This window comes from Aulostomus chinensis, chromosome 6, assembly GCF_037954235.1.
Source record: "Aulostomus chinensis isolate RoL2024-O1b breed Wild chromosome 6, RoL_Achi_v1.0, whole genome shotgun sequence".
Taxonomy (NCBI): domain Eukaryota; kingdom Metazoa; phylum Chordata; class Actinopteri; order Syngnathiformes; family Aulostomidae; genus Aulostomus; species Aulostomus chinensis.
This window is the reverse complement of record NC_141325.1, coordinates 15,379,285-15,407,182: the sequence shown is the minus strand read 5'-3', so window position 1 is coordinate 15,407,182 and position 27,898 is coordinate 15,379,285. Positions and strand designations below refer to the sequence as shown.

The 27,898-nt window shown below is 42.1% G+C and overlaps 4 protein-coding genes and 1 pseudogene across 19 annotated transcripts in view; 1 reads left to right on the top strand and 4 right to left on the bottom strand.

Annotated features, from left to right (window-relative positions):
- The window catches only part of LOC147260272 (potassium channel subfamily T member 1-like), a 74,352-nt gene extending 66,280 nt beyond the window's left edge, over positions 1–8,072 (top strand). For 9 of the 15 annotated variants that reach the window (XM_086206775.1, XM_086206772.1, XM_086206776.1 and 6 more), the window contains 3 exons: positions 28–78; positions 3,918–4,002; positions 4,774–8,072. In XM_086206775.1, the coding sequence (XP_086062901.1) occupies positions 28–78; positions 3,918–4,002; positions 4,774–4,894 (257 nt within the window). In that variant the 3' untranslated portion in view covers positions 4,895–8,072. The remainder of the gene's footprint in view (positions 1–27; positions 79–3,917; positions 4,003–4,773) is intronic. The other 6 variants (XM_086206781.1, XM_086206780.1, XM_086206778.1 and 3 more) reach the window with 1 other exon arrangement.
- A 4,332-nt stretch (positions 8,073–12,404) lies between these two features.
- On the bottom strand, positions 12,405–14,667 carry LOC147260271 (granzyme B(G,H)-like). The gene is made up of 6 exons (XM_086205399.1): positions 14,653–14,667; positions 14,326–14,490; positions 14,097–14,241; positions 13,862–13,994; positions 12,817–13,071; positions 12,405–12,715 (listed from the first exon to the last, which is right to left on the bottom strand). Exons 2-6 carry the CDS (start codon positions 14,381–14,383, stop codon positions 12,554–12,556), a joined length of 753 nt encoding a protein of 250 aa, XP_086061525.1. The 5' UTR covers positions 14,384–14,490; positions 14,653–14,667; the 3' UTR covers positions 12,405–12,553.
- Positions 14,668–18,488: 3,821 nt separating this feature from the next.
- Positions 18,489–19,670, bottom strand: LOC147260270 (granzyme-like protein 2; annotated as a pseudogene). Its single transcript, XR_015116254.1, has 4 exons — positions 19,389–19,670; positions 19,166–19,298; positions 18,791–18,970; positions 18,489–18,662 (listed from the first exon to the last, which is right to left on the bottom strand). The product of XR_015116254.1 is annotated as a granzyme-like protein 2 (transcript).
- A 2,350-nt stretch (positions 19,671–22,020) lies between these two features.
- On the bottom strand, positions 22,021–24,452 carry LOC147260269 (uncharacterized). The gene is made up of 4 exons (XM_086205398.1): positions 24,410–24,452; positions 23,617–23,727; positions 23,477–23,542; positions 22,021–23,390 (listed from the first exon to the last, which is right to left on the bottom strand). Exon 4 carries the CDS (start codon positions 23,311–23,313, stop codon positions 22,171–22,173), a length of 1,143 nt encoding a protein of 380 aa, XP_086061524.1. The 5' UTR covers positions 23,314–23,390; positions 23,477–23,542; positions 23,617–23,727; positions 24,410–24,452; the 3' UTR covers positions 22,021–22,170.
- Positions 24,453–24,652: 200 nt separating this feature from the next.
- LOC147260268 (uncharacterized) lies at positions 24,653–27,894 on the bottom strand. The gene is made up of 3 exons (XM_086205219.1): positions 27,263–27,894; positions 27,093–27,191; positions 24,653–25,185 (listed from the first exon to the last, which is right to left on the bottom strand). Exons 1-3 carry the CDS (start codon positions 27,288–27,290, stop codon positions 24,653–24,655), a joined length of 660 nt encoding a protein of 219 aa, XP_086061345.1. The 5' UTR covers positions 27,291–27,894.
- Between the last annotated feature and the right edge of the window lie 4 nt (positions 27,895–27,898).

Genomic DNA, 27,898 nt, shown 5'->3' with positions numbered 1-27,898 from the left:
AAATTAACAGTGGATACCGTTGCTTAGAGTTGCAGGACATTTCAGAGCGCCCATATACAGAGGGGACCAGGCCGTCAGGTTAGCTGGTTGATCATAGTTCTACAACTATTCTGCATGTGTGTGTGTGGGTGTGGGTGTGGGTGTGGGTGCGTGCGTGGGTGTCGGTGTGTGTGGGTGGGTGTGTGTGTCCTGCCAGTATGAGTGGTTGATCAGCAGCCAATCTCTCACTGTCTCACTCTACTGTCATTCTCTCTATTTGGTCTTTCTGCATTGTGAGGTGACATCCCAAACGGCTAGAGTACTGCAGGGCATCAGAGTATGGCTTCAGGGGTGGAGCGGAACACATCACGTCTGTGGATGGAAGGTTAATAGATGTCGAAAGAAAGAAAGATCTATAGTACACCTCGGCTTTGTAAACATGATGACAAAGGTGGAAACAATGACTTCTCTTGAGCCTTCACCTCGATTTTCTTCTATCAGGACACCTCTGAGTGCATTATTCTACTTATATCATGGCCACATACCATTTATGATGCTGGAGTTAGTAAAGCCATGGTTTGGTTTGTTTTTGCACTAAAAGTTGACTAGACCACAAGCACAAGTTCTGTTTTTAGCTTGGTGTTAAAGGAATAGCTTGGATTTATTTGAATGGAGTTTTATGAGGCTTTCAAACTTTTTTCAGTACAGAGAAGCAGGCAGCAGCAGCTGCTGTACGGATGCTCAACATTGCACTGATAAGAATGTATTTCATTCAACACCTTTGGTAAAAGCTCACAAAAAACATACCTGTTAATGTAGGCTTTTTTTTTTACATGTAACAGTTTCACTGCTTTAATTGCTATCATTCCTCTCCATTATCTCTCCATTTTTTAACCACAGAATATCCTGGTATTCCTATACATGCAGCACAGGAGATTAACTGTTTCAGAAAGTGCACCTGGGTACTACTGATAATTTGCATCATGCTCCTTGAAAATTGAAGAAAACTATTACTATTACTACAGCCGGGTGATGTGTGCCTGTCAACGGGAATTTGGAATTTTTTTCAGGTCATCCTTGAGTCCCACCGGGTGTTTGCGCTTGACATTCCTGAGATATCGTATTCGCGTGAGGTAACAGTAACACTTCAACTACCAAAATCTCTGCGGTTCATTGGATGTTTGAGCCCCATTTGGAAAAAAAAAAATCCCTCAAGGCATTCAGAATGCCTGTGGAGTATAGGTTTTGTTTGTGGCATAAACATCTTTGAAAAAGGAAAAAAAGTTCCGCGCACTCTGACTTCATTTGCAATATTCTTTAATAGGGTTGACGCCCTCTGGCTTTCTTCAAGATAAACAATAGAAAAATGCGAGCACTCTAATGTAGGCCACATCTTAGTGACACATGACGATGACAAGGCAATGAAGCTTCTCTATATAGGTAACAAAAAAAAACAACAACAATCAGCTTTTTCAAGATCTTTTAACATCTTCATAAAACAAGATGCAGTAAGCTAATAATTAAATATTATCAGTGCTGGGAAAAAAAATCATCCCTTTGTGACCTCAGTCTATTGTTTCTGTTAGCAATAGCAGGGAATAGTGTTCACTGTGGCCATGGTATACTCCCTATACACACTGGTACATGCATGCTAACAGTGTATCTGTTGTGGAGAAAAAAATTGGCGTAGATCTTCAGCCCTGCTGGGATGGTTCGTAGCAGAGGTTCGAGTGCTATTCACTTGAGTAGATCACTATTGATGGATCTCTTCCACTCTCACACTCCCGATGTGTTCTGCTTCACTCTGTTTGGTTTGAGTCGCTCTGCGTTTCGACCGGTCTGACGGATGCTGGAGCATGTCCTCTGTGTCTGTTGGTGTGCCTCATGTCCCTCTGACCGGGTTGTGGGGCTGAGTGTGGTCCGTTGGCATGGCAACCTGCTGCCTTACTGGTCCAATGTGGAATGCGCAGGACAATGACGGAATGTGATGAAGAATCGATATGTTGCGTAGCCATGGACGCTGTCTGCATGTTGTGAAGCTGCGCATGGGGTGCTGTTGCAGGCAGCATGGGCCTCCCCTTGTTCCTCCCAGTGCCCTGTCAGTAACGGTTAGCCCTTCTCTCTCTTCCACCCCGCCTGTCTTTATAAAGGGCCACAAGCAGGTGGGTTGTCATGGAGACATGTGCCCTCCTTTACCTTTCTCTGTCCATCTCAAGATGCAAGTAGGAGCCGACTGCAGACAGCACATATACAGGTCGTTCTAGAGAACTGGTTCAAACTCAGAGCTGCAAGCATCTTGCAACTAATGCGACTTTTCCTCCAAATTTGAATATCCAAGGCAGACATTTCTAGTGAGTGTGCAGTCAACAAGCATGTTATATTTTTAACCTACTCATATCTCATAGATATCTTCCTTGTAAAATTTACTTTTGCAATTTTGTTAGAACATTTAACCTTTGCATTTTTGAATTAAACTTCCTTTGTGAAGAGCATAGAATCTTTTTGATTGTTGACAATGGAAAAATAATAAACTAGTATCAGTACTGAGCCACATAATTCTACTTCCAAAACTTCCCCACATTTCACATTTACTACAAAACACAAACCTTTTGCTCGAGGAACAAAAACTTCACCTTCACTGACGTGCTAAAGCCACATGTCGCATGACAGAACTTAGCTGACATGAACTTTACACCGAAATTGATGTGGAAAACTGGGTTGCAGTTGTGTAGCAATGCTTATCATTATGAAATGTTCCCTTTTGCCATCACTGGGAAGAAATGTTACAGCTAAGAATCAATCTCAGCTTGTTGATTAAAACTTACAGTGTTTCGGTGGTGATATGAAAATGTGGGACATCATTTTTTGGATTCAATTTGACCATTTGAAATATATTTCATTTATTAAATGTAACTGATGTGTTGTCCCTGAAATTTAGGGGTCGGGTCTCTCACCTCCTGTAACTCAAGATTTTACATGCTTACTGCGATATCAATTTCTAGCACGACCTCGGTAAATACCTTGGATTTTTAAACTCTTTGTTTTTTTTTTTTTTGTGTAATGGCAGTTTTTGGACCAGCTCTGTAGAACAACCCAAACAGAAATAAACACACTGTAACTCACGTCAGCACGACTCATCTGGGGATGAAAGTCAATGACCTCAACAGCTGAAGACAGTTCCAGCCGCTCAGTAGTGATACTACTAAGTAACAAAAATATGAGAACACTCAAAACAACTGTTAAAAAAGCAGCTATCATCTGTAGAAGAAACTACAGCTGTAATAACAGGGTCTTCGCCTGAAGTACCTTCAGGCTCAGGCCCTAATTACAAAATACAGAGATCGAGATTTACAAGCCAATGAATTAACATCAGGTGCATCCAATCACTAATCTTTTTTCTTCATTTTTAAGTATGATAACTACTGAAATCACATTCAAACCTTTTACAAATATGGATTACAGATTAAATCACAGAGGAATTAATAAGTGACTGAACAGTTTATAGCAGTTTGGTGGGCTTTTTAAACTTTGTCACACCGTATTTGGGTTATGTTAAATTATTATTACATCCAACAACCTGCCACTTACGTGACTGATAGACTGAAAACAATATTACATGAATTCAATTATTACTTTTTCAAACAACCATATTGTTAGATTGATTTGGACATTGGTATAAGTATTAGTATTATCTGTTGCAGCATTTGAATTACACCAAAGATTTAATGACATTTTGTAAACAAGCATTTCCACACTTTCTGGTCCTGGTCCAACCGTGTAGGGGGGGGGGGGGGTCACTTTGCTTCTGTCCTCACTGAAATGAGTCCCAAATGAATTGTTGAGAGGGTTCAGGTCCAGCCTGATACTGTGTGTAATGGAAGAGAGCAAGGGAGGGGCTCCAGAGCACCTCTGAAGGTCTCTGTGCTCTCTCTTGACAGACGAGATGAACGACCACCAGAACACGCTGTCCTACGTCCTCATCAATCCTCCTCCTGACACCATGCTGGAGCTCAACGACATTGTGTAAGAGAATGAAACTATTGTCTTCTATACTTTTGTACATCCGGGTGATTTATCCCAGGCTAAAACCATTTAGCTTGACTTGATTTGTCACTGTTGGAATCGCCTTTCTGTGTGATGGAGGTCATAAATTTTAAAGTACATTTCAGTTGCAGCACATTTTCTGACTGATAATTCCACAAAAAGGATATGTTACGTTTTACAATTCCATGGAAAATTATATTTTCCTTATATAAAAGTCACCTTTCAGATCACTGGAACAACTTAATACCAACATTTTTTATTTTTTTTTTAAATGGGTTCAATTTTTATACATTCCAACCTGAAGACATTTAATTTCATTCAGTAAAATAGTGGCCCTCCATCGGGACATCAGATCTCTACTATTGAACTACCAAACCAAATGTAATACTTCTCCAAGGAGGTCATGTGATCAGCAGTATGTCTTTGAGCAGGAGATCATTCCAAGTTCTTGATGGATTTTTATAACATTTAGATTATATTTTGAAATTGGCTGAAATAACTGAGAAGATGACGCAAAAAGAGATGAGCGATTGGAATAGAATATGAATTACACCTTATTTATACCTATTTGGGAGTGAAACTGTGGGTATTTTACCTCATTACAACCATAGTCAGCCTGTGATAAGATGCTGTTAGGGTGACACTCATGACACCCATGGGCTGCCATATCGTGCCTGTTTCCCTTTGAGGGTTCCACTATTCAGAATTACATGCATCCTGCACCAGATCATCTCAATAATCTCTCCTTAGGTACATTATCCGATCCGACCCCCTGGCACACATGCCCGATGACTCACAGGTAGGACCGACTCGTGGCACCAGGAACCAGCATGACTTTGGCATAGAGACCAGGGATGAGACTCACCTATGAAAGCCCCTCAGTCCTTGTCACCATGACCCTTAACCTCAAAGCCCCACCTGGGCCGGTGGAGTCTCACACGGATGGTCTCTGGCAAAGAACAGCTGTCCATTGTGAATGTGCATCACGCGTCTCTCAGCCTACGACCAGAAACGTTCTGCATTTTAGAGGAGCCTGGACCTGAGAAAACCTCGGTTTCCCACTGAGCTGCTACAGGAGGATGCATGAAGAGTGCCTCGTCATCAACCCCCGACTCCCTCCGCACATGTACTGTACCAACACACATCACAAAACAATCACAAACTGAGAGACAGGCACTGGCGCCGACATTTGACATTTGAGAGGTTTGGATAGTAGTTGTGGTAGGTCAGATAGTCAAACGATGGCTGTTTGTGAACACAGGGGAGACACTCAAGCTTTTCCTCTTTGCCAGTTCCCTTCCAGAATATTGACACCTGGTCAAGTCTTGGGGAGGCAACTTCACTCTCGCACACATCTTACAAAATGTTCAGTTTTTTGTGTTGTTTTTTTTCTAGCTGTCACCATGATACTACAGTACATGTGCACCAAATTGATTCCAGTATTGTGTTCGTTTCTGCTTTTAAGCACACAGGGTTTTCTATTTATTTAATAGCACAAACATTTACAACTAACTGAGGATAGTGTAGTGGCACCATAGGCTGTGTAAAAGATGTGGAAAAAGCCAGCTTGATGTCACCATCCACACATGTTTGGCATTTTTGGAGTCAGAAGAGGTCATATATGAATGAAACACTGGAACAATCTTAATACACATTTGTACAGCTCTATCCTGACAGGTCACCATGGTAGCAATGGGTCAACCAAACCATAAAAAAAATCAATCACGTCCGATTAATTACTCATTCTCTTTGCCCCCTATGGGGCATAAAGCATCGATAATGCTCATCATCTATCTCAGTCTTTAGCAACCAGTTGCGCCTTACCCCAGAAGAGTCCCATGTCCAACAGCTCTTCAGTTTTTCCCTGTGGGGTGCATCCGAGGGCCGAGCCATCTTAGGCAGCAGTGTTAATTCCTGAGTGTTTATATACAGTTCTTTTGGGGCATTTTATTAGGCCAGAATATATAACTGATCTTTCTCAAACAGCCATTGCAGAATGAGTTGACTGTTCTGTTATTTGCCAGCCCTCCATTTGATACAGAAGAATTAGCTTGACAAGGCATGAAAGCCATGCTGGACTAAAACAGACTTCTAAATCAAAATACCACTGAGTTGGTTGTGGAACCCGAGTGGACCTCAAAATGTTCCGGAGACATTGTGTTCATGTGAGGTCATGTGACCTTTGACCTTTGATCTCTAAAATCTTTGTATTTCATCTGTGAGTCCCAATGGATGTTTTTAGCAAATCTGAAGAAATTCTTTTCTTTCTGAGAGAATGCACTAAGGAGAATGGGGTTGGACCAAAACATTATGCTGCCAGGCAAAATCAGTTATTGAGGCCATAAACACATAAAAAAAAATGTTTACTGATGTAATACAACAAAGCAAAGTGACACTTTTCCTAACAGTGGAGTCGCCCCCTGCTGGGCACTAGAAAGAATACAGGTTAAAGGTACTTCCACGTCTTTTTTACAGTCTAATTTCTATTTTGTTTTAGAAGTTGATTTCTGTTAAGGTTATCGTAAGAAAAAAATTAAATATTAATTTATTTCAATATTCTAAGTGTCTGCAAAAAAAAGTCTGTTCTTCTGTATGTGCCACTATTTATTTGTAAATACTTTAATGTAATTTGTACATGTGCCATTTTTGCTATTTTGTGATATTTGTGTTTTTCTTTTTTCTAAAGAGCCTGGCCATTAGTTAATTTTAACTCATCAAGATATTTGAAATTGCAGTACAAATATGCCAAAACTAGCTTGTACATGATAGCTAAATTAATATTGGGAATTACTATACACCTTTGTAAAGCCAATCATTAGCATTGAGGTTTACTGTGTATCATTACAGGAGGTAATGTTTTCTATGGCAGTAGCAGTGTTATTTCCCCACGCGATGGAGGGGTGTAGCATGGAGAACTGTTCAAACTTTTACACTGCAAAAACATCGGTTTTGGTTGAGTTTGCTCTTGCAGAGGTATGCGCTCCAAGTGCCCTAAAGTTTACAGTGTTAAAATACGAAGCTGCAGCCGCCTAGCTTAGCTTCACTTAGTGTAAAGACTCGAAACATTGACTTGAATGTTGTTTGATGGTTGCAGCACATATGTTTGTCAAAGACAAATGTTCTTACTATTTAGTTTTTAGCAGATTTTAAATCAAAAGGTCCAAACCATGTCATGGACGAGCTTCTGAGGTGCCAGTAGATTGATATTTACATTCACTCTACAAGGACAAGCGTTATTTATGCACTTTTGTCTCTTGACTGTCGCTCCATATTTAATATCTGGGTTTTTTTGTTTGTTTGTTTGTTTGTGTCACGAAACTCAGGAACAAGGCAATTGTTGAACAGATTATTACTCTAAAGTAAAACTTCTTATTGGCCAACATGTTTCAGTTAACTCTGGCTCTCAAATATCAATCAGTATTATTCTGAAATACAGTATCGGTCAGGCTCTAATCTTTTTATTTTTCTGTTCCAAATTTGAATTTGATTGTCTTTATCCATCCATCCATCCATCCATTTTCTATACCGCTTATCTGTCAAGGGTCGCGAGGGGGGTCACCAGTCCATCGCAGGGCCATCAGGAGCAATTAGGGGTTCAGTATCTTGCTCAAGGATACTTCAACATGGTCACCTGGGAAGTGAGGATCGAACCAGCAACCCTTTCTGTTGCTGGACGGCCCCTCTTCCTCTGAGCCATGCCGCCCTTAATTGTCTTCATTGATTAGAAAAAATATGAATTCATTGTGAACCTCCAGTTTCAGGAGTCTTTAAGGAGCACGTATGACTGGTAGCACAACTGTTTTGCACAGACAGTCTGGCACAGAACAATCGATGTTTCGATGCTTTAATATGTCAAAGTCCTGTTGAGCTGAAGATGAAGTGCTGTCCTCTCCAGATTGTACAGCCCACGTCTACGAACGCATCAGTGTGCAGTATTTATGCATCAATCTTGATTTCACAGCTGTAAATAGTCACTTTATGTATTCATTGTTTGCCATTTGTTCTTTTGTTTTGGTCTTTTCTGTGTGATAAAAAAAAGGGAAAGAGGACTTGAACTATTTTTGCACTATAAGCTCTGCGGAGATATCATAGAGCATAACAGCATGACCCTTTAATCTGAGCCGCTAGACAGTATTCAGTCACTCATGTGAAGCAATGATCTGCAGTGTCTTTCAAACACATTTTGATTTTCCTTGCAGGTTTGTAATGTCCCTGACAGATTGTTTACTCATTGTGAAACAGCAGAGGCATTTTTTCCGTCAACTTTTCCACTGAAAAGGACTGCCAGTTTGTACCAAGTGGCCCCCCGCCTCCCTTAGTTAAGTTTATACGACAGGAAGTTGCTGACGTGTGAAAGCCTGAGTGACCGTCATGGAGGATGAGATCGGTGTTCAGATCCATTCGTCTTCCTGGGTCCTCAAACATTGACCGGTGAGATCTCCGACTGTCCACAAGGAAACACTGAAGAGCATGTTTTGATCCACAGCTTGCCAAGAATAATTTTGTCCATTTAGCAGGACATGAGTGTGAACACCCCAGAATAGAGACACCATCAACCAAAGTCAGCTGCTTGCAAAGTGGAGCCTTTATTTAATACTGTGTCTTTATATGAATGGAACATGCATGTCGTCTAGGTATTACCAACAGCCTGAATATCATGTTTACCTCCACTTTGTGTTTTTAAGTCATCCTCAAAAAGAGATGGATCCATTTTGTACTATTTCTTATGAGAAGCGAGTACACTTCGACGTATAAAACATGAACCAATAAAAAGCTGCATGCAGCCAGATGAGGTGATCGAAAAGATGTTTGTTTTTTATTTCATTTATGAACAAACAATAAAACTAATATGAGAATAATCATATTCAGATCACTGTAATATTTAATCCAACTGATGTTGATCAAAGTTTTCATATTGTGGTGCAATTATTGGACTTGTGGGTTGAAAAGAAGTTCTGAAAAGATGAAATGAAGTCACACCTGTTTGCCAAAAGACTGTTGACTCGTTAAAGACTGAAAACAGGGACAAAGAGTAGATGACCAAGAAGAAAGTGATGAGTCGAAAGCGGCGTCATTCACTTCCTTGACGGGTTACTGAATATTTCCCCATTATTCTGCTTAATTCTTCCAATCCAACATTTGGAATATCAGCTAATGACACAACGTTACCACAGTAAAAACAGAACAGGTGTCTTCCTCTTATTCCTGTTGAGGGTCGTGGGGGGGGGGGGGGGGGGGCTGGAGCCTATCCTAGCGGCCACAGGCAAGAGGTGGGGTTCATCCTTGACAGGTCACCAGTCCATCACTGGGCCAACACACAGAGACAGACAACCATTCACTCTCACAGTCACACCTACAGTCAATTTAGAGTATCAATCAGCCTCGTCCCCTCTTGATGTCTTTGGACTGTGGGAGGAAGCTGGAGTACCAGAGAGAACCCACACAGGAACAGGGAGAACATGGAGACTCCACACAGAAAGATCCTGTGATGGAGCCGGGACTGGAACCTGGAACCTTCTTGCTGTGAGGCCACAGTGCCGACCACTGCACCACCAGAAAAGAAAGATTCTGGTGGTCCTTTGGTCTGTGATGGGAAGGCAGTCACTGTCGTGTCCTTCAACCTGGGGAGAAACTGTGACTATCCAAATGTACCCAACGTCCATACAGAGGTATCCAAATTCCTTCCCTGGAGCAAGAAGATTCTCAAGAAAAAGAAATGCAAGCAATAGACACGTTCCATAAGATGATCAGAAGTTGAGAGGAAGTAAGCCACTTTTTGAGCCACATCACTTCACCACTTCCTATTTTCTTTGGTAATCAAATGCAGCTGCGAACGAATACGAGGGGAAATATTTCAACTTTCTACCTCCACTTTGTTCTTCCTCATAGCTTCATACCTCACCCCTCCACACACACACACACACACACACACACACACACACACACACACTCACAGTTGGATTGTTGTAAAGGTCCTACTGATATAATTCACTTAAATAATGCTTGTTTTTCCAAACATTCTTCCCTCTAATACTTCTGGTATATATAATGAGTTGTGTGTATTGGTATTATTACCAGTACTGTGTGTAGTTGTACTAGCTAAGGTTTTGTTTTGTTCATGTCTGCTGTTGCAGCCTCAGGATTGAAGCTGCTAGTTGATGCACTTCTATTGATAGTAGCAGGCCCATGAAGGCCACATTCATTTAATTCAAATTAAATGTTAAGTTGCCAATTTAATATTCTGCACTTGTTTTTGCTGAGTGTCTTTTGCATTGGTGTTCGCTTGCATGTGTGATGCTGTATTTGTTCCCATGGTGGTTTTTATGAAGCCTAAAGTGCAGTAATAAGACATTGGTTTACACTTAACTCAAAGGTTCTGTTGGAACCTGGTCAATGGAACATTAACAGATCGTCAAAACTCTTAAAAACTATGAGAAAAAAGGAGCAGGACGCCTGAAGTCTGAGACTGTGGTTTCTGTGGTTCATCGATTCAGATCACTGTGAGAAGTACAAGCTGAGCAAAAACACACCACAAAGCATTTGCATGGCTGAGTTTCCTCCATAAAGAAACAAACTGCTCCGTCATGATGCATGGATGCATCAAAATTTAGCTGATGCAAGAAGAGAGGGTCTTTCCTTTGCATTAACCTTTCATTTTCAGATCTTGTCTCCAGGTGAACTCAGCTTAGCAAAAAACTTGCTCGACCGATTGAAATCCCAAAGAGTCGTAACTGTTCGCTAAAAGTGCAGTAGAAAGCGTGTGAGAGAAATCAGCTCGTGTGTCATGTGCAGGTGCTGCAAGTCTGAGGCTGTGCCTCATCATCCATCCTGTTTGTGATTTTCCTGGACAGGATTTCCAGCAGTCATCATTGTTTTTGGAGGTTGCACTTCAGAGGGCTGACGAAGGCATCATTGGTCTGTGACCTTCAGCTCTCGCAGGATTGGTTCGCAGCTGAGTGTGAAGCAGCTGGGATGAGGATCAGCACCTCTAAACCTGAGGCCATGGTCCTCAGCAGTGAAATGGTGGATTCTCCAGTTCAAGTAGGGAATGAGTTCCTCCCAAGTGAAAGAGTTCATGTATCATGGATCCCGTTGTCGAGTGAGAAGACAATAAAATTTGAGACGGGCCAGAGAATTGGAGCAGAGGGAAAGGTTTTGCTTCCCTCTGCTGAACCGTTGTGATGAAAAGAGAGCCGATCCAGAAAGCAAAGCTCTAAATTTAGCAGTTAGCCTTTGCTCCACTCTCACCTATGGTCATGAGATATGGCTAATGGACAATATTGCCAACACAGGCAGCCGGAAGCGGTGTTGTCAGACTGACATCCCCCTTTCAGATAAAGTAAGAATTTATGTCATCTTCATGTGACTCGGAGTGGAGCTGCTTTCTTTTCCATTGAAAGAAGTCATCTGAGGCGGGTGGGGCAACCGGGGCTCTTTCTTTGGGAAGTGTTGCAGACACATCCAGCTGGGAGGAGGCCACAGGGCGAGGACCAGGTGAAGAGACAGTCTATCGCACCAGGTGGTCGGTGGCTCGCACTTAATGTATACTGAGCCTTCAGGATGTGTCCAGCCTCATTGTGGCATTGTGATTTTATACTGTATTTCTTTTACATATTTGAAAACTCATCGGGTGGCACAACAGTCAGCACTGTCAACTCACAGCAGGAAGGTTCCAGGTTTGAGTCCCGGCTCCAGTACGGGATCTTTCTGTGTGGAGTCTCCATGTTCTCCCTGTTCCTGTGTGGGTTCTCTCTGGTACTCCAGCTTCCTCCCACAGTCCAAAGACATCAAGAGGGGACGAGGCTGATTGATACTCTAAATTGGCTGTAGGTGTGACTGTGAGTGTGAATGGTTGTCTGTCTCTATGTGTTGGCCCTGTGATGGACTGGTGACCTGTCCAGGGTGAACCCCGCCTCTTGAAAGTCGCTGGGATCGGCTCCAGTTTTTAACAGGAAGAAGCGGAAGAAAATGGATGGATGGAATTCCACTTCACAAAGTTGTTGTCGGAAGCCATGTTCAGGGGAAATTAGATTGATCACATCATAATAAACAATGAGTAATCATGGACAGCTGGCGCTGGTTCATTGACACCTTTTAAATACTTTCACAAACCTCTGTAGAAATTATGAAAATAAAAAAGGAGGATGGTGACTTCGGAGTGGCTAAGCAATTGAAATATGATCCAACTGTGACAAAATCAGCTTTATTATAGCAACGGGGCCATTCTGCTTTTCATAGACTTGACAAGTTATTTGAAGTATTTTGTTGATACCTTCCTAAAAACATGGCCATTTCATGGTTTTAATACTAGCTTTAATACCATTGGGGGTGATGGCTGAAGAGGATGTTAAAGAAAATGAAACATGACTTGAAATGCACTTTTTATTTAGACTTTTGAGCACAAAGCAAACAGTGACAGAGCACACAAGTTCTTCCATAAAAGTTTGTAATACGGTGAAGAACACGCTCCTCCTCCTCTCAAATGCAAGACTAAAATGCTGAAGCAAAGTTGATTGTTCGATTGTTACATTTAACAACTCTTTTCCATGAGGACCTTCTTGATCCAGGTCAGATACTTTGCGATATCCACATAGACGTTGGGATTATCTGGGTATTGGCAGTTTAAACCCCGGTTGAAAGAAACCACACCAACTGCCTTCTTGTTGCACATCAGAGGGCCACCGGAGTCACCCTGTGAGGAGGATGAATCTTAATTAATCTTTTCAAGGTGATGGCAACGGGTTTCAAGACAAGAAACAAATGGACATTTCAACAAAATGACGGGAAACCCACCTGACAGAATCCACTCTGTGTCTCATATCCTCCAGCACAGATTACATTGGGAGGAAGCACCCCCCACACCTTCTGGCAGACTTCTGGGCTAATAACCTTCACATCCACCACTCTCAGATCATCCACAGCTCCGCCGTTGGTTCTGACCATACCCCATCCCGCTACAGAGCAGATTTCATTCTCTTTTGTGACTGTATCAGGGTTTGGAAGTTGGATAAATTGTAAGCGCGCGCTCGGCTCGACTTCGCTTGACAGCTGGAAACACAAAAATGTGATGTTAAACGTATAACACAGGCACCAGGATTATGTCTCAGCCACCTGGAGGAGATGCATCTCACAGCATGTGCAAGCAAGTAGACGTGGATAACCATGACCTCACGGAGGAGAAACCTCGCAGACATCTTCACTCATCAACTCACTGTTATCAGTACCATTCTGTTTCTGTGAGTGTTTCTTCAGTTTCGTTAGACAGTTCTACCAGCACGTTTTGCATTCGCCCTCTTGGAATTGTTCATATAATTTCATCAACATACACTTATACACCATCCTCCTCAGATGCAGACGGAAAAAAAAGGTTACTCTTCTCTCCCGCATATCTCTGTGGAAAGTCATCTTTGCCCCAAATTGATCTTTTCTCACATTTATATATCAAGTATGAGATTAGGAGACTTTTTAACATCTAGAATCAGGCACATGGATGGAACTAGTTCCCTGACTTGGCGCAGTGATTTGTCGCAGAACCTCATTAACCTCATTGTAAATTTGGTCAACAAAACCAAATGTTTGACAGAAATGATGATGATGACAAACCAAGATCCTGAGCCTGTATTTGATGATGTTTTCACAGCTTTATGCTTACACTCATTACCCACTACCATTTTCTGTGCTAAGCTACCCTACAGTTAGCAAATCTCTGTGGGTCTCAGCTGACTAAAGCACACACACATAAAAGTATCAGTAAAAATATCTTCTCGTCTGGCGAAGGGGAGGACAGACAATATCGTCACGCCCCAAAGGATTACTGAGATGATGAATTTCCGCTTACTTTGAGGAGCATGATGTCATTCCATAAGGCAGTCTTTTGGTACAGTGGGTGTTTGCACTTTAACGAAATGTTCCTCACTGTCTTCTCCTCAGCCTTGAGATTGTGGGTGCCGAGAACAACACGTTCCAGAGAGCTGAAAAAGAATTAAACAAACAAACATACAATACATGCATATAGGAAAAAACAGACATTTCTAACATGTTCTAATTACTTGAATGAAAGGAGGGTAACTCACTCTCCGCAGTGTGCAGCGGTGACAACAAAGTCTCCACTGATCAGAAATCCCCCACAAACATGTTGATCGTTGATCTGAAGGGAAGCCATATGAAGAAATTTGCCCTTGGGAGCTTTGTTCCCATGGATGATTTCACTCCCAAGAGCTGAGCACATACGAAAAATAAGATGAACACGTTAAAAGGGTTTACAATCGCCAGTATCCAGCTGTCCAAAAAATGCAGTCTTACCATTTTGTCCGAGACATATCAGGACAGCCAGAAGTAGAATCTTGAACTGGCGATTCATGATGACAGCAGCAAACCCAGCTTGTTGTCTTGGGGCTGTCTAATCGCCACTCTTTATACACACTGAATTGATCTTGATCTCTCGCCACTTCCTTTGTGAAATGCAACCTTGCAAAACACAATCGTGAACAATAAAGATGCCGATAACTTTATCTAAAGTCAACTTCATTTGCCCCGGAGGGCAATTTGTTGTTACGGAAAGATTTTAAAAAACAAAAAAAGTTACAGAAAGGTAAAAATGGGACCATTACATGAACACCAATTGAACACCTGGGTGAGAACAGAGGAAACGAAGCGGAAAAAGCATGTTGGCACAAACGCTTCTGTCAGCATCTTTGAGCACGTTGTGTCCATTGTTGCTCTATTTTGTGTGTTGAAATAATATTTACAACTTCAGAATTAAAACTATAATGTGGAACTTTTGTCCTCATCTTCTAGCAGCAATGTGGTCCACACCGTATTCTAATCATGTGACCTACACCGTACATTAGTGTTTATACTCTTGGGGTGGTCTGGCTGAGCCATGCTGCATTTAAGCCAAAGAACTGCAGGTTGGCACAGGGCTTGTCTACTTTCAACAATCACATCAGTTACATTTACTGAAATAAATCAAAAAGGCTGGAAAGTTGAAATTCAAAGCTGTAATTGATTAGAACTTTTGGTGATGTATCATTAGTGAATAAAACACACACACAAAGGCGTGTTTTTGTTGTTGTTTTTTTTTTACTCTTTTAAAATAAGGTTGCAACGGTAAAATCTGAAGTTGATTCTGTTAATCACATATTTCATGATAGGCAGCACGGTGGTGCAGTGGTTAGCACTGTCACCTCACAGCAAGAAGGTTCCAGGTTCCAGTCCCGGCTCCATCACGGGATCTTTCTGTGTGGAGTCTCCATGTTCTCCCTGTTCCTGCGTGGGTTCTCTCTGGTACTCCAGCTTCCTCCCACAGTCCAAAGACATCAAGAGGGGACGAGGCTGATTGATACTCTAAATTGACTGTAGGTGTGACTGTGAGTGTGAATGGTTGTCTGTCTCTATGTGTTGGCCCTGTGATGGACTGGAGACCTGTTCAGGGTAAACCCCTGGTTGGTTTAGACATCTGCAGTCGCACGCTTTCTGCAATGGAAAGTTTGCACCTTGGTTTTGGTTGCCTCTATCTTCACATGTGGTTCTGGTTCCTCAGTGATGCACGTCCACATTTTGAAGTGTGAACTTGTGGTGATTTGTATCTCAGTTTGTCACGCATGTTTCTTCATGTTTTTAATTAATTATTTGACTTTTTTTTCTTTACTTTAAGCTTGTGTGAACTTTTTTTCTATTGATATTGCTTATTGTTTATGGTTTTAAATTCAATAAATGCCATTTATTTGACATCTTTTCCTGTGAAATGATCTTGAAATGACTCATCATGGAATTTGTGTAAATTCTATATGCATTGTTGGACCTAATAACTAAAGATAACTTTTTTTATAGAATTTAACCCAATATTTCATTGTGATTGATAATATTTGACTGATTATTTGACCGTCATCCAGCAGATGCAGTGTTCAGGTCTGTTTACCCTACAAGCCACATGTAAGTGGCTGCGTAGCTGAGTAACACACACTTCAACGGCATCAAAGAAGGTAGACGCATTTGTATCCCACTGTGGTGTGGAGATACCAGCCATTCACATTTCTATTGAATTTCAAATCATTCGATGTGCCACAGAAGCCCAAGTTTCCTGGATTTCAGTTCGAATTCACATTCAGAGCTCTGGTACGACGTCTTGCATTGTTCATTCCAGTCTTCGTGTTAAATTGTAAAAAAAAACAAAAACACCTTCGAGCGACGAAGGTCATATGCAGCATCTCTTCTTCTGCTATTTCAAGTCCAGTCACTGCATGAACACCTGCACTTCCCTGTTGCGTTCCATCCACAGGCACAGACTTTACTATATGAAAAAAAATCACAAGGGAACTTTGGCCTGTTGTCCAACATCAATGACTCTCCTTTAACTAGATGTGGAACCTCATCAAATAAATGACAGGTTTTTTTCAGTCAGTCGTGTAATTTCTTAGAAATTGAATGGTTGTGCTCTGTTGCCCATTGGACCTCTGGAATGAGGCAAAGTAGGCCACAAGGTCTTTGATGAGGAAGCATTAAAGCACATGACCTATAGTAGCTAGCAAAGTCTAAAATCTATACATAATCTCTCTCTCGCTCTCTCTCTCTTTACATATAATCTTAAAAACCCTACTTTACCCACAGATAGTTTGGGTTAACGATGTAGGGTATATCAAATCTCAGTAGACGGGACACCGCTTCAAGTGACAGTGGGATTTCGGACATTGCCAGTGTCTCATTTTGTCGGCTGAGGAAAAATCCTTAGATTTAGGATCCTTACAGTTTCCTCTGTGACTTTGGTGTCAAATGGAGAAGAAGCAATCAAAGCCATAAAGCAACAACAACAAAAAAAAAACGTCGTAAAGCCAAAAATTCAGACACAAGGGTAAAAAAACAGAGGCAACCGTGACAAACTGGCAAGGTCATGGCGTAGAATATGCGTTGACATAGCTGATTACACACACCTGACAATAACCGGCCGATAACACAAGACACAGAAGGATGTCTTGTACCCAGTATGGAGGTCCACTGGAAACCAGATCGACTTACTGCCAAGAACTCATAACACCACTGTTGTTTTGGGCATACGAGGAGTCAGAACCTCTGACCAGAACCCCGTACACCCAACGCGCCTCCCACCATGTGTCCTGAGGAACCTGGTCACAAGCCAAAACAATCACAAGACATGCCAGTTGTTTTGAAAATGTTTCTTGTCTCACTAAAGACACACGACAGGGAGTTCCAGGCTACATTGAACTCCAAGGCTAAAAACGTGGTATCAGTTTGGTATGCTGAGGCTTCAGGACACCTGCATTATGTTGGACGAACAGCATCAAGGCATTTTATAAGGTTACTGGGTTTTTTTTTTTACACGTTTATAAAATTGTTCACCATGATTAAAAACTCAGAGTTAAGCTCAGGATTGCTTTATATGTCAAGACTTGCAGCACCTGCACATGACACACGAGCTGATTTCTCTCACACGCTTTCTACTGCACTTTTAGCGAACAGTTACGACTCTTTGGGATTTCAATCGGTCGAGCAAGTTTTTTGCTAAGCTGAGTTCACCTGGAGACAAGATCTGAAAATGAAAGGTTAATGCAAAGGAAAGACCCTCTCTTCTTGCATCAGCTAAATTTTGATGCATCCATGCATCATGACGGAGCAGTTTGTTTCTTTATGGAGGAAACTCAGCCATGCAAATGCTTCGTGGTGTGTTTTTGCTCAGCTTGTACTTCTCACAGTGATCTGAATCGATGAACCACAGAAACCACAGTCTCAGACTGCAGGCGTCCTGCTCCTTTTTTCTCATAGTTTTTAAGAGTTTTGACGATCTGTTAATGTTCCATTGACCAGGTTCCAACAGAACCTTTGAGTTAAGTGTAAACCAATGTCTTATTACTGCACTTTAGGCTTCATAAAAACCACCATGGGAACAAATACAGCATCACACATGCAAGCGAACACCAATGCAAAAGACACTCAGCAAAAACAAGTGCAGAATATTAAATTGGCAACTTAACATTTAATTTGAATTAAATGAATGTGGCCTTCATGGGCCTGCTACTATCAATAGAAGTGCATCAACTAGCAGCTTCAATCCTGAGGCAGCAACAGCAGACATGAACAAAACAAAACCTTAGCTAGTACAACTACACACAGTACTGGTAATAATACCAATACACACAACTCATTATATATACCAGAAGTATTAGAGGGAAGAATGTTTGGAAAAACAAGCATTATTTAAGTGAATTATATCAGTAGGACCTTTACAACATCCAACTGTGAATGAGTGTGTGTGTGTGTGTGTGTGTGTGTGTGTGTGGAGGGGTGAGGTATGAAGCTATGAGAAAGAACAAAGTGGAGGCAGAAAGTTGAAATATTTCCCCTCGTATTCGTTCGCAGCTGCATTTGATTACCAAAGAAAATAGGAAGTGGTGAAGTGATGTGGCTCAAAAAGTGGCTTACTTCCTCTCAACTTCTGATCATCTTATGGAACGTGTCTATTGCTTGCATTTCTTTTTCTTGAGAATCTTCTTGCTCCAGGGAAGGAATTTGGATGCCTCTGTATGGACGTTGGGTACATTTGGATAGTCACAGTTTCTCCCCAGGTTGAAGGACACGACAGTGACTGCCTTCCCATCACAGACCAAAGGACCACCAGAATCTTTCTGTAAACAGGGAGAGTCATAATTTGCTCATTCATTATTTATTTTCTTAACTTTAGCCTCCACTTGACATTTTCTATTAACCAACAGCAAAATCACTTGACAGAATCCGTTCTTTGTGGCATATCCACCTGCACAGATAACACTGTCTGGGAGATGGGAAGGACGCGGAAGATTCGCCCACTTCCTCTTCCAGACTTCGGGGTCAATGATCGGCACATCCACCACTTGCATCTCATCTGCCCCTTTGCCACCAGTTCTTGTGAAACCCCATCCAGCTCCACCGCACTTTGCACTGGGTTTAATTTTCGTTTCGGTCATTGGAAGCTGAATTGTTTTTATCTTCTTGCTCAGCCGAACTTTCTTAGTCAGCTGGAGAAAATAAAGACTGTGCAGTAAGATTGGCACGACTGGAATCGTGATGCCATCGGCTTATTTTGGACGATAAATGAACTTGAACATCAAACACCATAAAAATGCACACTTGAGATTAGGTATGGACCTACTTGCAACAGCATGATGGCACTGCCAGTTAGGTAATTCTTAGAAAGTGGGTTTTTGCATGGTTTTATGCTGTGTATTTTTGAGTCATCGACTTCCTTGATATTGTGGGTACCAAGAACAACATTTGTAGGCTTCCTGATAAGCAGACATTGAGATATTATCAACACATCTTTGATTACTACTGACGTGACTGAAAGTCTGAAGAGGAGAGGAGAGGAGACTCACACGTCATTGCAGTGTGCAGCAGTCACTACGAAGTCTTTACTGATGACAAATCCTCCACATTGACGGCTTGGCTGTTCTGCACCGAGGCCATGGAAAGCAATGAGTTCTCTTCTGTGTTTTCCCCATCAATGATTTTGCTCCAAAGTACTGAAATGAGAAACAGCACGAAACAACATCTGTTTAAAGGCTTGAATATACTTGTTAATCTTCTCATTTTGTCTGAGACTAGTCAGAGCAGCCGCTACAAGCAGTAACATTTGGAGGCTGAGCATCAAATTGGCAGCGCCCTGTCGCCTCAGTCTCTGTCTAGTCAACCTTCTCATAAACCAGCTGGGTGAGCAAACCTGTGGTTTTCATCTCTGGCACCTTTTTGTGTCTGCATGGTTTGCATCAGTGCAGCTGGAAGTGATGAGTACGTTTGGTCTGTAAAGGTCAAAGTACACGATGATCCTTGTTTCCAGTAAATGCGAGGTTGAGGGATCAGTCGATCTACGCTCACGTCTGTGCTACGAGCTGAAGGCTGCTGTGATGTAGGCTCTCTCTTACCTGTCTGACTTCTTCACTCCCTGCACCATCACTCACTTCCTTGATCAGCCTCTGGTTGCTCCCTGAGTTCGGCGGACGTTCAGGGGTGATGCTGCCTTTGCAGTTGTGAGCAATCACCTCAGATCTGCTCCCTCCGTTGACTCGTTCAAAGCCCAGCTCAAAGCTCCTTAATGTGCCTTTCAAGCATTTCTAATTCTCTGCTTTATCAAAATCATCTTTTTTGGTTATTACTTTACGTGATGTCATTTAACCATTGGCTTGGCGTTGTTTTTTTCTTTTCGTCGACGTGGATGAACAATCCGTGTCCTACTGAGGACGACAAGTCTTTTTTACACGTCTGTCTTCCCCTTTCTTCTCTTATTCTTTTAAACAGAGAGAAAAGTCAGTGAACACATCTGAGAGAGCGTCCACAAATTGCAGCACCTGCAGATTTAGTTTATTTATGAGAAGTCAGATATAAATATGAAAGAGAAGAGCTGCTAAAACCAGAAATATTGTGCTCTGTTGTGCAATTAAACTCTGACAGAAACAACATTCAATACCCTCCACCAGATTGTCTGCGTTTCAGAAGAAGAAACTCTCTCACATGACTTTGAAACCATCATCTGAATATCAGAACACTGGAGGAATCGCTTCTATGATCAAAACTTAACGTACTTCCATGTTGTAGAAAGTTTGATATTTATTAAAGCTGTTGATCTCTGACAATTTGCAACAAGCTCGACAAATTCCCATTGTTTGATTTGTTAGTTTATTTTCAACAGATTCAGTTTCTGCTGACACTGCTGTGTGTTTCTGCCCACAGCGTCCTCTGCTGTGTGGGACACATTAGTACTTCTCCCAAAGACACACACACACACACACACACACACACACACACACACACACACACACACACAGTGACACTTTAAACCACACGATAGTGGTGTTTCTCTTCCATGGAAAACAAACTGAGTTGTTTGTGTTTGTGATTTGTGTCATTTTTCATCTTTTCTGTGGTAAAGTCAAATCAATTTCAAACTTAATTCAGGACAAAACAGCACCACTTGCACTAACATGAGGACAAACACCTCTCTCTCTCCACTTCTATCTCTCTTTCCTTGTCTCTGTCCCTCTCTTTCTCTATCTGACTCTCTCTCTTTTTCTTCTGCTTCTTTCACTACATCTCAGCTTCCTGGTCTCTTTCCCTCCCAGCTGGTTAATGCAAATGGCCGCGCTCCCTAGAGCCTGGCTCTGCTCGGGGTTCCTGCCTGTTAAAAGGAAGGTTTTCCTTCCTACCTCCTGCCTAAAATACCAGCTGCAGAGTCCTCAGCTGGCAGAGGTGCTTCAGGTGGAAACACCAGGTACCAACATCTGCCTGTCAAAAAACATATTCTGATTGTAATTTTAATTATTAGATTTCCCGATTTTACCACATGATGGAGGAGGTTGGTTCTTGTGTTTTGTTTATACCTTTAATGTAATGTCAAAACCAAAAACAACACACTGGTAAAGGGACTCCTGGTTTTCTGGGATGGGGTTCACCTCCTTGCAGTGTTTCACTGATTATTTTGCCATTGAAATGGAAGGTCACAACATTTTCAGGGAAGCACTTTCTCTAATAGTCGCCATTCAGTTAAGGAGAGAGTAAAATCAGGTTCTGCAAAGTGTGATGGTGGGAGATTGAACAATCAGGAATAATCCCCTACTCTTTACTAGAAATCTTTACTAGAAATCTATATAATAACAAACATTGATTTTACGACTAAAAACTTTATTTCTCATCTTAAAGGGAAAACCAGTTTTTGAGTTAACAATTTTTGTCCGTTATATTTTTTTGTTCTGTCAAAGACCCCTCAGACTTTCTTTAATTTGAACTTCCTTTAATGAGGGTAATTAATGAATGATAAACCTAAAAGAACAAGAACAATCGTGATATTAAATTTTCTCAACTTTTGTGAAATTCTTAAACTTCTCCAAGCTAATGGTTATTTACCACGAAAAAAAACTACCATTTTTTTAAGCTTTGTTTAATATATAGATTTTGTGTGTGTGTGTGTGTGTGTGTGTGTGTGTGTGTGTGTGTGTGTGTGTGTGTGTGTGTGTGTGTGTGTACATTTTCCCCCTTCTCTATGGCCAGTCCAGAGCTTCATAAATTATACCTCAGCCTCTGTAAATGTGTTTTTTACATCTCTGGAACGAGTTTTCAAAAATACCCTCAATGATGTCATAAGGGGTTTTTCTACAGTATGGCCGACTACTGCCGTCCCTGCTGGCTGGGGCGCTGCTTGTTCACATGGATCTGTTTCCACCTCTCTCTGGTCCAGCGGCCATTGTTCTGCACCACTTCATGCAGCAGGTCCATGGAGACGTACTCGTTGCCCAACAGCAGGGAATCGTCATCTGGTGAGGCTCCACCAGATGGCGCCTTTGAGCCAGTGCTACTGTTTACTGCTTTTTTTCCACTTTGTTTTGTCACATTACGCTTCATCTCTCTCTTCGGCTTCCCCTTATTGCTGGTCTTCAGGTTTTCTGCAGGTTCAAGGATTTGGTTTTGCTCAAGCTGTTCCAGATTCAGTTTTGGGGGCTCGGATGTCTGTGTGTCAGTGGCTGAGTCAAGGACCGTCTCCTCCTTCAACACCTCTTCTGGTCTCATGACACTCTGGTTAAGAGCTTCACAGTTGACTGCAGGGGACTCTGACTCAGGTTCTGAGAACTGGGGGATTTTGGAGACAGTTGTGTCTTCTCTTTGGGTTTCCTCAGCCTCGTCTCCCTGTTTGACACAATCTAAGTGATTCTCCACTGTGTTGAGCTCTGTCTTCCCCTCATCTGGTAACTTTAATGTTTCATCTTGTGTCCAAACATCAGTTGTTTCGTCATCCTGATCCTTCAGTGCACACCTCGCGCGCCACTGAACTGCAGTGGGAGGCCAGGTGGAGATCCTCCCAAGAGGTTTACCCATCCGTGACCGTTGACCCCCCAGGGACTGTTCATCCACATCGTCAGGCTTCGGTTCACTCTGGTTGGTTCCGATGCTCAGATAAGGAGCGTCTTCATCTCGACAACTAGCGTGTTTATCTTTGGTCTCCTTTGTAACACCGGTGATATTTTCTGCTGCTGCTTCATCTCCTCCTCGCTCCTTCTCTCCTTCAGATGCATTTTCTTTCGACTTGGCCTCAGTCTCAGTTTGTAAGGTCATTTGCTTGTTCCCAGACACACTAAAAGGAGACGTGAAAAGCATGGCGTTAGCGGACTTTGCTCGGCCTGCAGTGCAAGATCTCCTCCATCCCTCGAAGTCCTCTCTGTTTCCATTTTCTGTCAAATCAGAGGACGCTGGACGTGTAAGACACTGTTGTCCATCTTTCACCTCAATGGTTTCTTCTTTTTCAGTTCCGGGCATCACAGTTTTATTGTTGTGTTTCTTCCTCTGCAGCACTGCCAAGACACAGACCACAACCAGGAGTGCGCAGAGGACAACTGCAGACAAGAAAAGGGTTAGTTACATATTTTACTGATTAGCTGGTGTGTTAATTATGAATATGTGCAAAAAGGACTATATTTACCTATAACAGAGATGAGAATGTTGATAACAGAGTGCGAATGTTGAGATGGAGTTGTAACCTTCGTTTCTAGAACAAACATGCAGATGCAGCTCCATTTATACATACGAGGAAAGCCATTCTGATTCTTTGAGAAAACATACCTGTCACTAACCCCCCCCCCTCCCCATCAGTGGGTTTAAGTCCGTTGGAGGAGGTTTTGGTCCGTGAAGGTGTTTGTGATGGAGGGTTTGTCACAACTGTTGAAACAAACGCTAAGAACATACAGGATTTTATCACCACAGGTTTCATAGCAAGAAAAGCCAACAGGGACTCCTGACCCCGGATTCAAATGTCCCCAGAAACCCAAGAAAAACCTGGTCAGACATCCCTGGAAGCCTGAAACGGAAGCATCTAAATGGAATTCGGCCATGACTCAAACCCTGATTTACACTCCAACCTCTGACTGTGACACCAAAAGTCTTCTGTTAAAGACCGATGACAGAGGTGCATCAAGACCATCCCAAACTCGTAGAAATAAGAGAAATGACCATAACGGCTCATATCTATTAGACCCTTTTGTTGTGGTTCACCATTGTTCTGCTGTGGACTCATGTTTTCTAGATTTGCACACTTGATTCTCTTGGTGTGTCTTAAAATTTCCCTTCCTATTGGAAAATAATGTTGCATGATGTATCAGTAAGGTTTTTTAATTAGTTAAGCACAAAAACCACCCCAATCTACCCTCTCATACAGACTTTCTAGTTTACAGTACCTGTACCTACCATCCACAGTGGGATGTTGATAAACCAGGGAACTACAATTATTTATAGGAGTGTTGTTTCCGGGCTGCCACCATTCATCCCATCACATGCTGCTGTCACACAGTGTCGAGGTATTTTGCGTGAAGTCGCAGGACCTGAATAGCAAGAAAACCACAAGAAGCCTGAGATGTACCTGTGGCTAAAGGAGCTGTTGCAGGTGCTTTAGTGAGGTTGGGGTGGATGGTTTGCGTCAGTGACATCAGTTCCTGCGAGGGTGTTGTCACACACACCGACACGTTCCACACAGCTTGACCCCTCAGGGACAGGGGGGTCTCACAGGTCACGTCCCCCTGGAGCAGCGATCTGCTCCACATATCTGTGAGGAGAGGCAGCCTTAGGTTGCTAAACATGCTTCAAATATAAGATATCATCAGACTCACAAACCTTTGAGGAGGCTGATGAAGTCTGCAGCTTTGCAAGAACAGTCCCAGGGGTTCCCCTCCAGCTTTACCCTAGTGGACCTGAGAGACCTGAAGACCTGGGGTGAGACCCAAGTCATCCTGTTCTCAGACAAGTCCAACTCCTCCAAATGGGTCTGGAAGCTAAAACTGTTTGGATCGATAGTTGTGATTCTGTTCTTATTCAGAATGAGCTTGGAGAGGTTCCAGAGTCCGTCCAGCATGGACTCATTCAGGACTTCAATCTGATTTCCTGTGAGGCTGAGTTCACTGAGTCTAGCAGGCTGACTGAACCAGCTTGAGTTTACATCAGTCAGAAGGTTCTGCTCCAAACTGAGACTGAGCAGGTTTTGAAAGGAGCTGAAGGCTCCTGCAGCAACTCCTGTGACACCAGCATTTGAGATCCTGAGTCGGGTGACAGATGTGAGGTTGTCACTGCGCAACACAGTGGAGTTGATTTCTCCAACATCCTTCAGAAGCAGTACCAAAGATGTAAAACCAGGGCTGAAAGCTAAAAACACAGTCATATAGTTCAGCATGAATGTTCATTAAAGTACAGAAATATACGCCAGATTTTTGTTGAATACACTAAACCAGAAAGTGGACCCCCTTCCCTCCTCCGTACTGTTTTAGGAAGCTGAGACCCGCAGAGACCAGCTGACCGCTAGTTAGCTTAGCAAAATGAATGGCAGTAGATGCGAAGTGTTAGCGTAACTCTGTCAAACATCATCAAATACATTTTTTACCTGAAAGGTTTTTACCTTGAGGACGACATGACTCGGAGGTAGAATGGCCTTCTACCTCACTTCCCCCGGTGGCCATGTCCAAGTATCCTTGAGCAAGACACTGAACCCCTAATTGCTCCTGATGGCCCTCCCGCAGACCAGCGACTTGTCCAGGGTGAACCCCGCCTCTCACCCAATGTCAGCTGGTAAAGGCTTCACCCCCCCCCCCCTGCAACCCTTAACTTATAATAACATATAAGCAGCATAGAAAATGATTGGATAGGTCTTTAGCTTCATTCACAAGACTAGAGTTATGTATAACAATTTTATGAAATAATATAATTATAAGATACTGGAATATTAGGTATTTGTCAGAACTACTTTCCACCATGCAGAACAACATTTTAACCTCACTCAACAGAACATGATGTTGTTGACTAGGACTGTGACTGTAGCAAATGATCATGGCTGACTCTGTAGGAGGATGAGGAAGTTTACTTCTGGACAAGGCAACATCCTGAACCTTGTCTCTCTGATTACTGAGCGATGCTACACAGCTCCCTGCAGTCAGGACAATAGATTATCAACATTTAAATCCCACTCAATAGATCTGAAAGAACTGCACATTGCCTCACTACGACATGAGCAGTCACTACATTTGGGGTCAGAGAGAAAAGCCGCATCTTCTAAAGGTTAAAAATCTCTGATCTGATGATTGTAAGACTGATTATACTGAACAACATTTAAAAAAACAAAAAACAAAACATACAGCAGCGCTGAGATGAGTTCTATTCTCAGTGTGATGTGACCCACGTGAGCAGGTCCTTGATGTGGAAAACTTATTTTTCTGTTGCTTCTGCTGCCATCTAGTGGTGGTGTGTTGGTGTAACCAAATTCAGGAGTGACGGATGTATTCAGGTGCCAGAATGTTACATTTACTTAGTTTAAACTTAGTAGTTTGATCCTCAGCTGACATAAAACCTCTGGTTGGCGAGTTGATTTTTTAAAAATCGTCATTTTCCTTGTATTTTTCATGTGTTATGGACCTGACTTGAGCTGTGTCTTAAATTAAGTCGGAATTGACCAAAAAACCTGCAGGTTTTGGTTTTTGAACGACGCACAGCTTGTGTTACATTTACAAACCACTTGAGAAAAAGCTGGCTATTTGGACCACGAGTCTTACAAAAGGTTGAAGTTGTTACATTTACCACCTTTTGAACTTCAAATTTATATTATCAATTTGTTGATTTTTTTGGCATAACCTATCCTGAGGTTCTATTGGCTTACCCGTGAAGGTCGCCAGTCTGTCCCCCGGTACTCTGATGTTCTTCCTTTTGTCATTACTTTTTGTAATCGTGTAGTAGTTTGTTTGTTTTTTTCTAATTTTGCTGAACTGAAGATTTTGGCGGTCAACGTGCAAATTAACTCTGACAGAAAACACAATCTCAGATCTGCACGTGTACTTTTTCCTCACTTGAATCGAGAGTCTAAGGGCACAGATCACCCTGAGGCAAAAATAACAATAATAATGATAATATACTGATTCAACATTGAATACCTTTGATTCCAACAACAAAAACATTTAAAATTATAGATTCATACATCATTAAAAACGAAGAATCGTCTTAGATTTATCCATGAAATTACAAATAAGAAGCCAGTCGTATTAAAACTTGTGGGAGACTTCAATCACCTGGCGGTATCTCCTGGCAGACTAAAAGACGTTCTTCTTCGACACAAGAACGACTCAAGTGCACATGTAGAACCAGCAACAAAGACAGAACCGGAACACCTACAGAGATACAGAACAAAACCATTATTCTTGAAGTGCCATCGTTTCCTGCACCTCGCCGTCTCACTTACCCTTCATGGTGGAGCAGGTGGGGTGCATCTATCAGTTGGCCAGGTTTGATGGCTTTTTTGAGATGAAGGTGTGAAAAAGAAACACGCGTTGCCATGACAGCAGCGATGAGGAGGTGAAGCCGCTGTTCCAGTTGATCGGTGGAGTGTGAGGACGTTGGGGAGGCCTGGAGATGCTGTGACTACCTGGATGCTTTTAAGTCGGAACCTTTCCTGCACTGTTTCTCCATTGCTTTAAAACCCTCAAACTGAACTCATATTAAGCCTTAAAGTGAAAAGATGCTGCATCGTTCTGTGAGACAAACAACAGGCTACGTGTGGGGGTTAGTGAGTGCAAACATCCAAAATCTTAACGGTGTGTAAAACTAGCAAAAGAAACAAACAGTGAGTCTCACGAATGGACAAATTATGCCATGAAAAAAAAAAAAAAAAACAAATAAAAATGAAAATGTGACTTTATTCACTTGAAAATTTATTCAGTTTCAGTGCTTCCATTTTTAAAATAAATAAATGGCATGAGATCAAAGATAAAAATCAACAAGGATGAAAAGTATACTAGTGTAACAAAAATGGTGACAAATGCCAGATACAATCTTTTAGTTGACATAAAAATAAACACACAAACAGTAACAGCCCCCC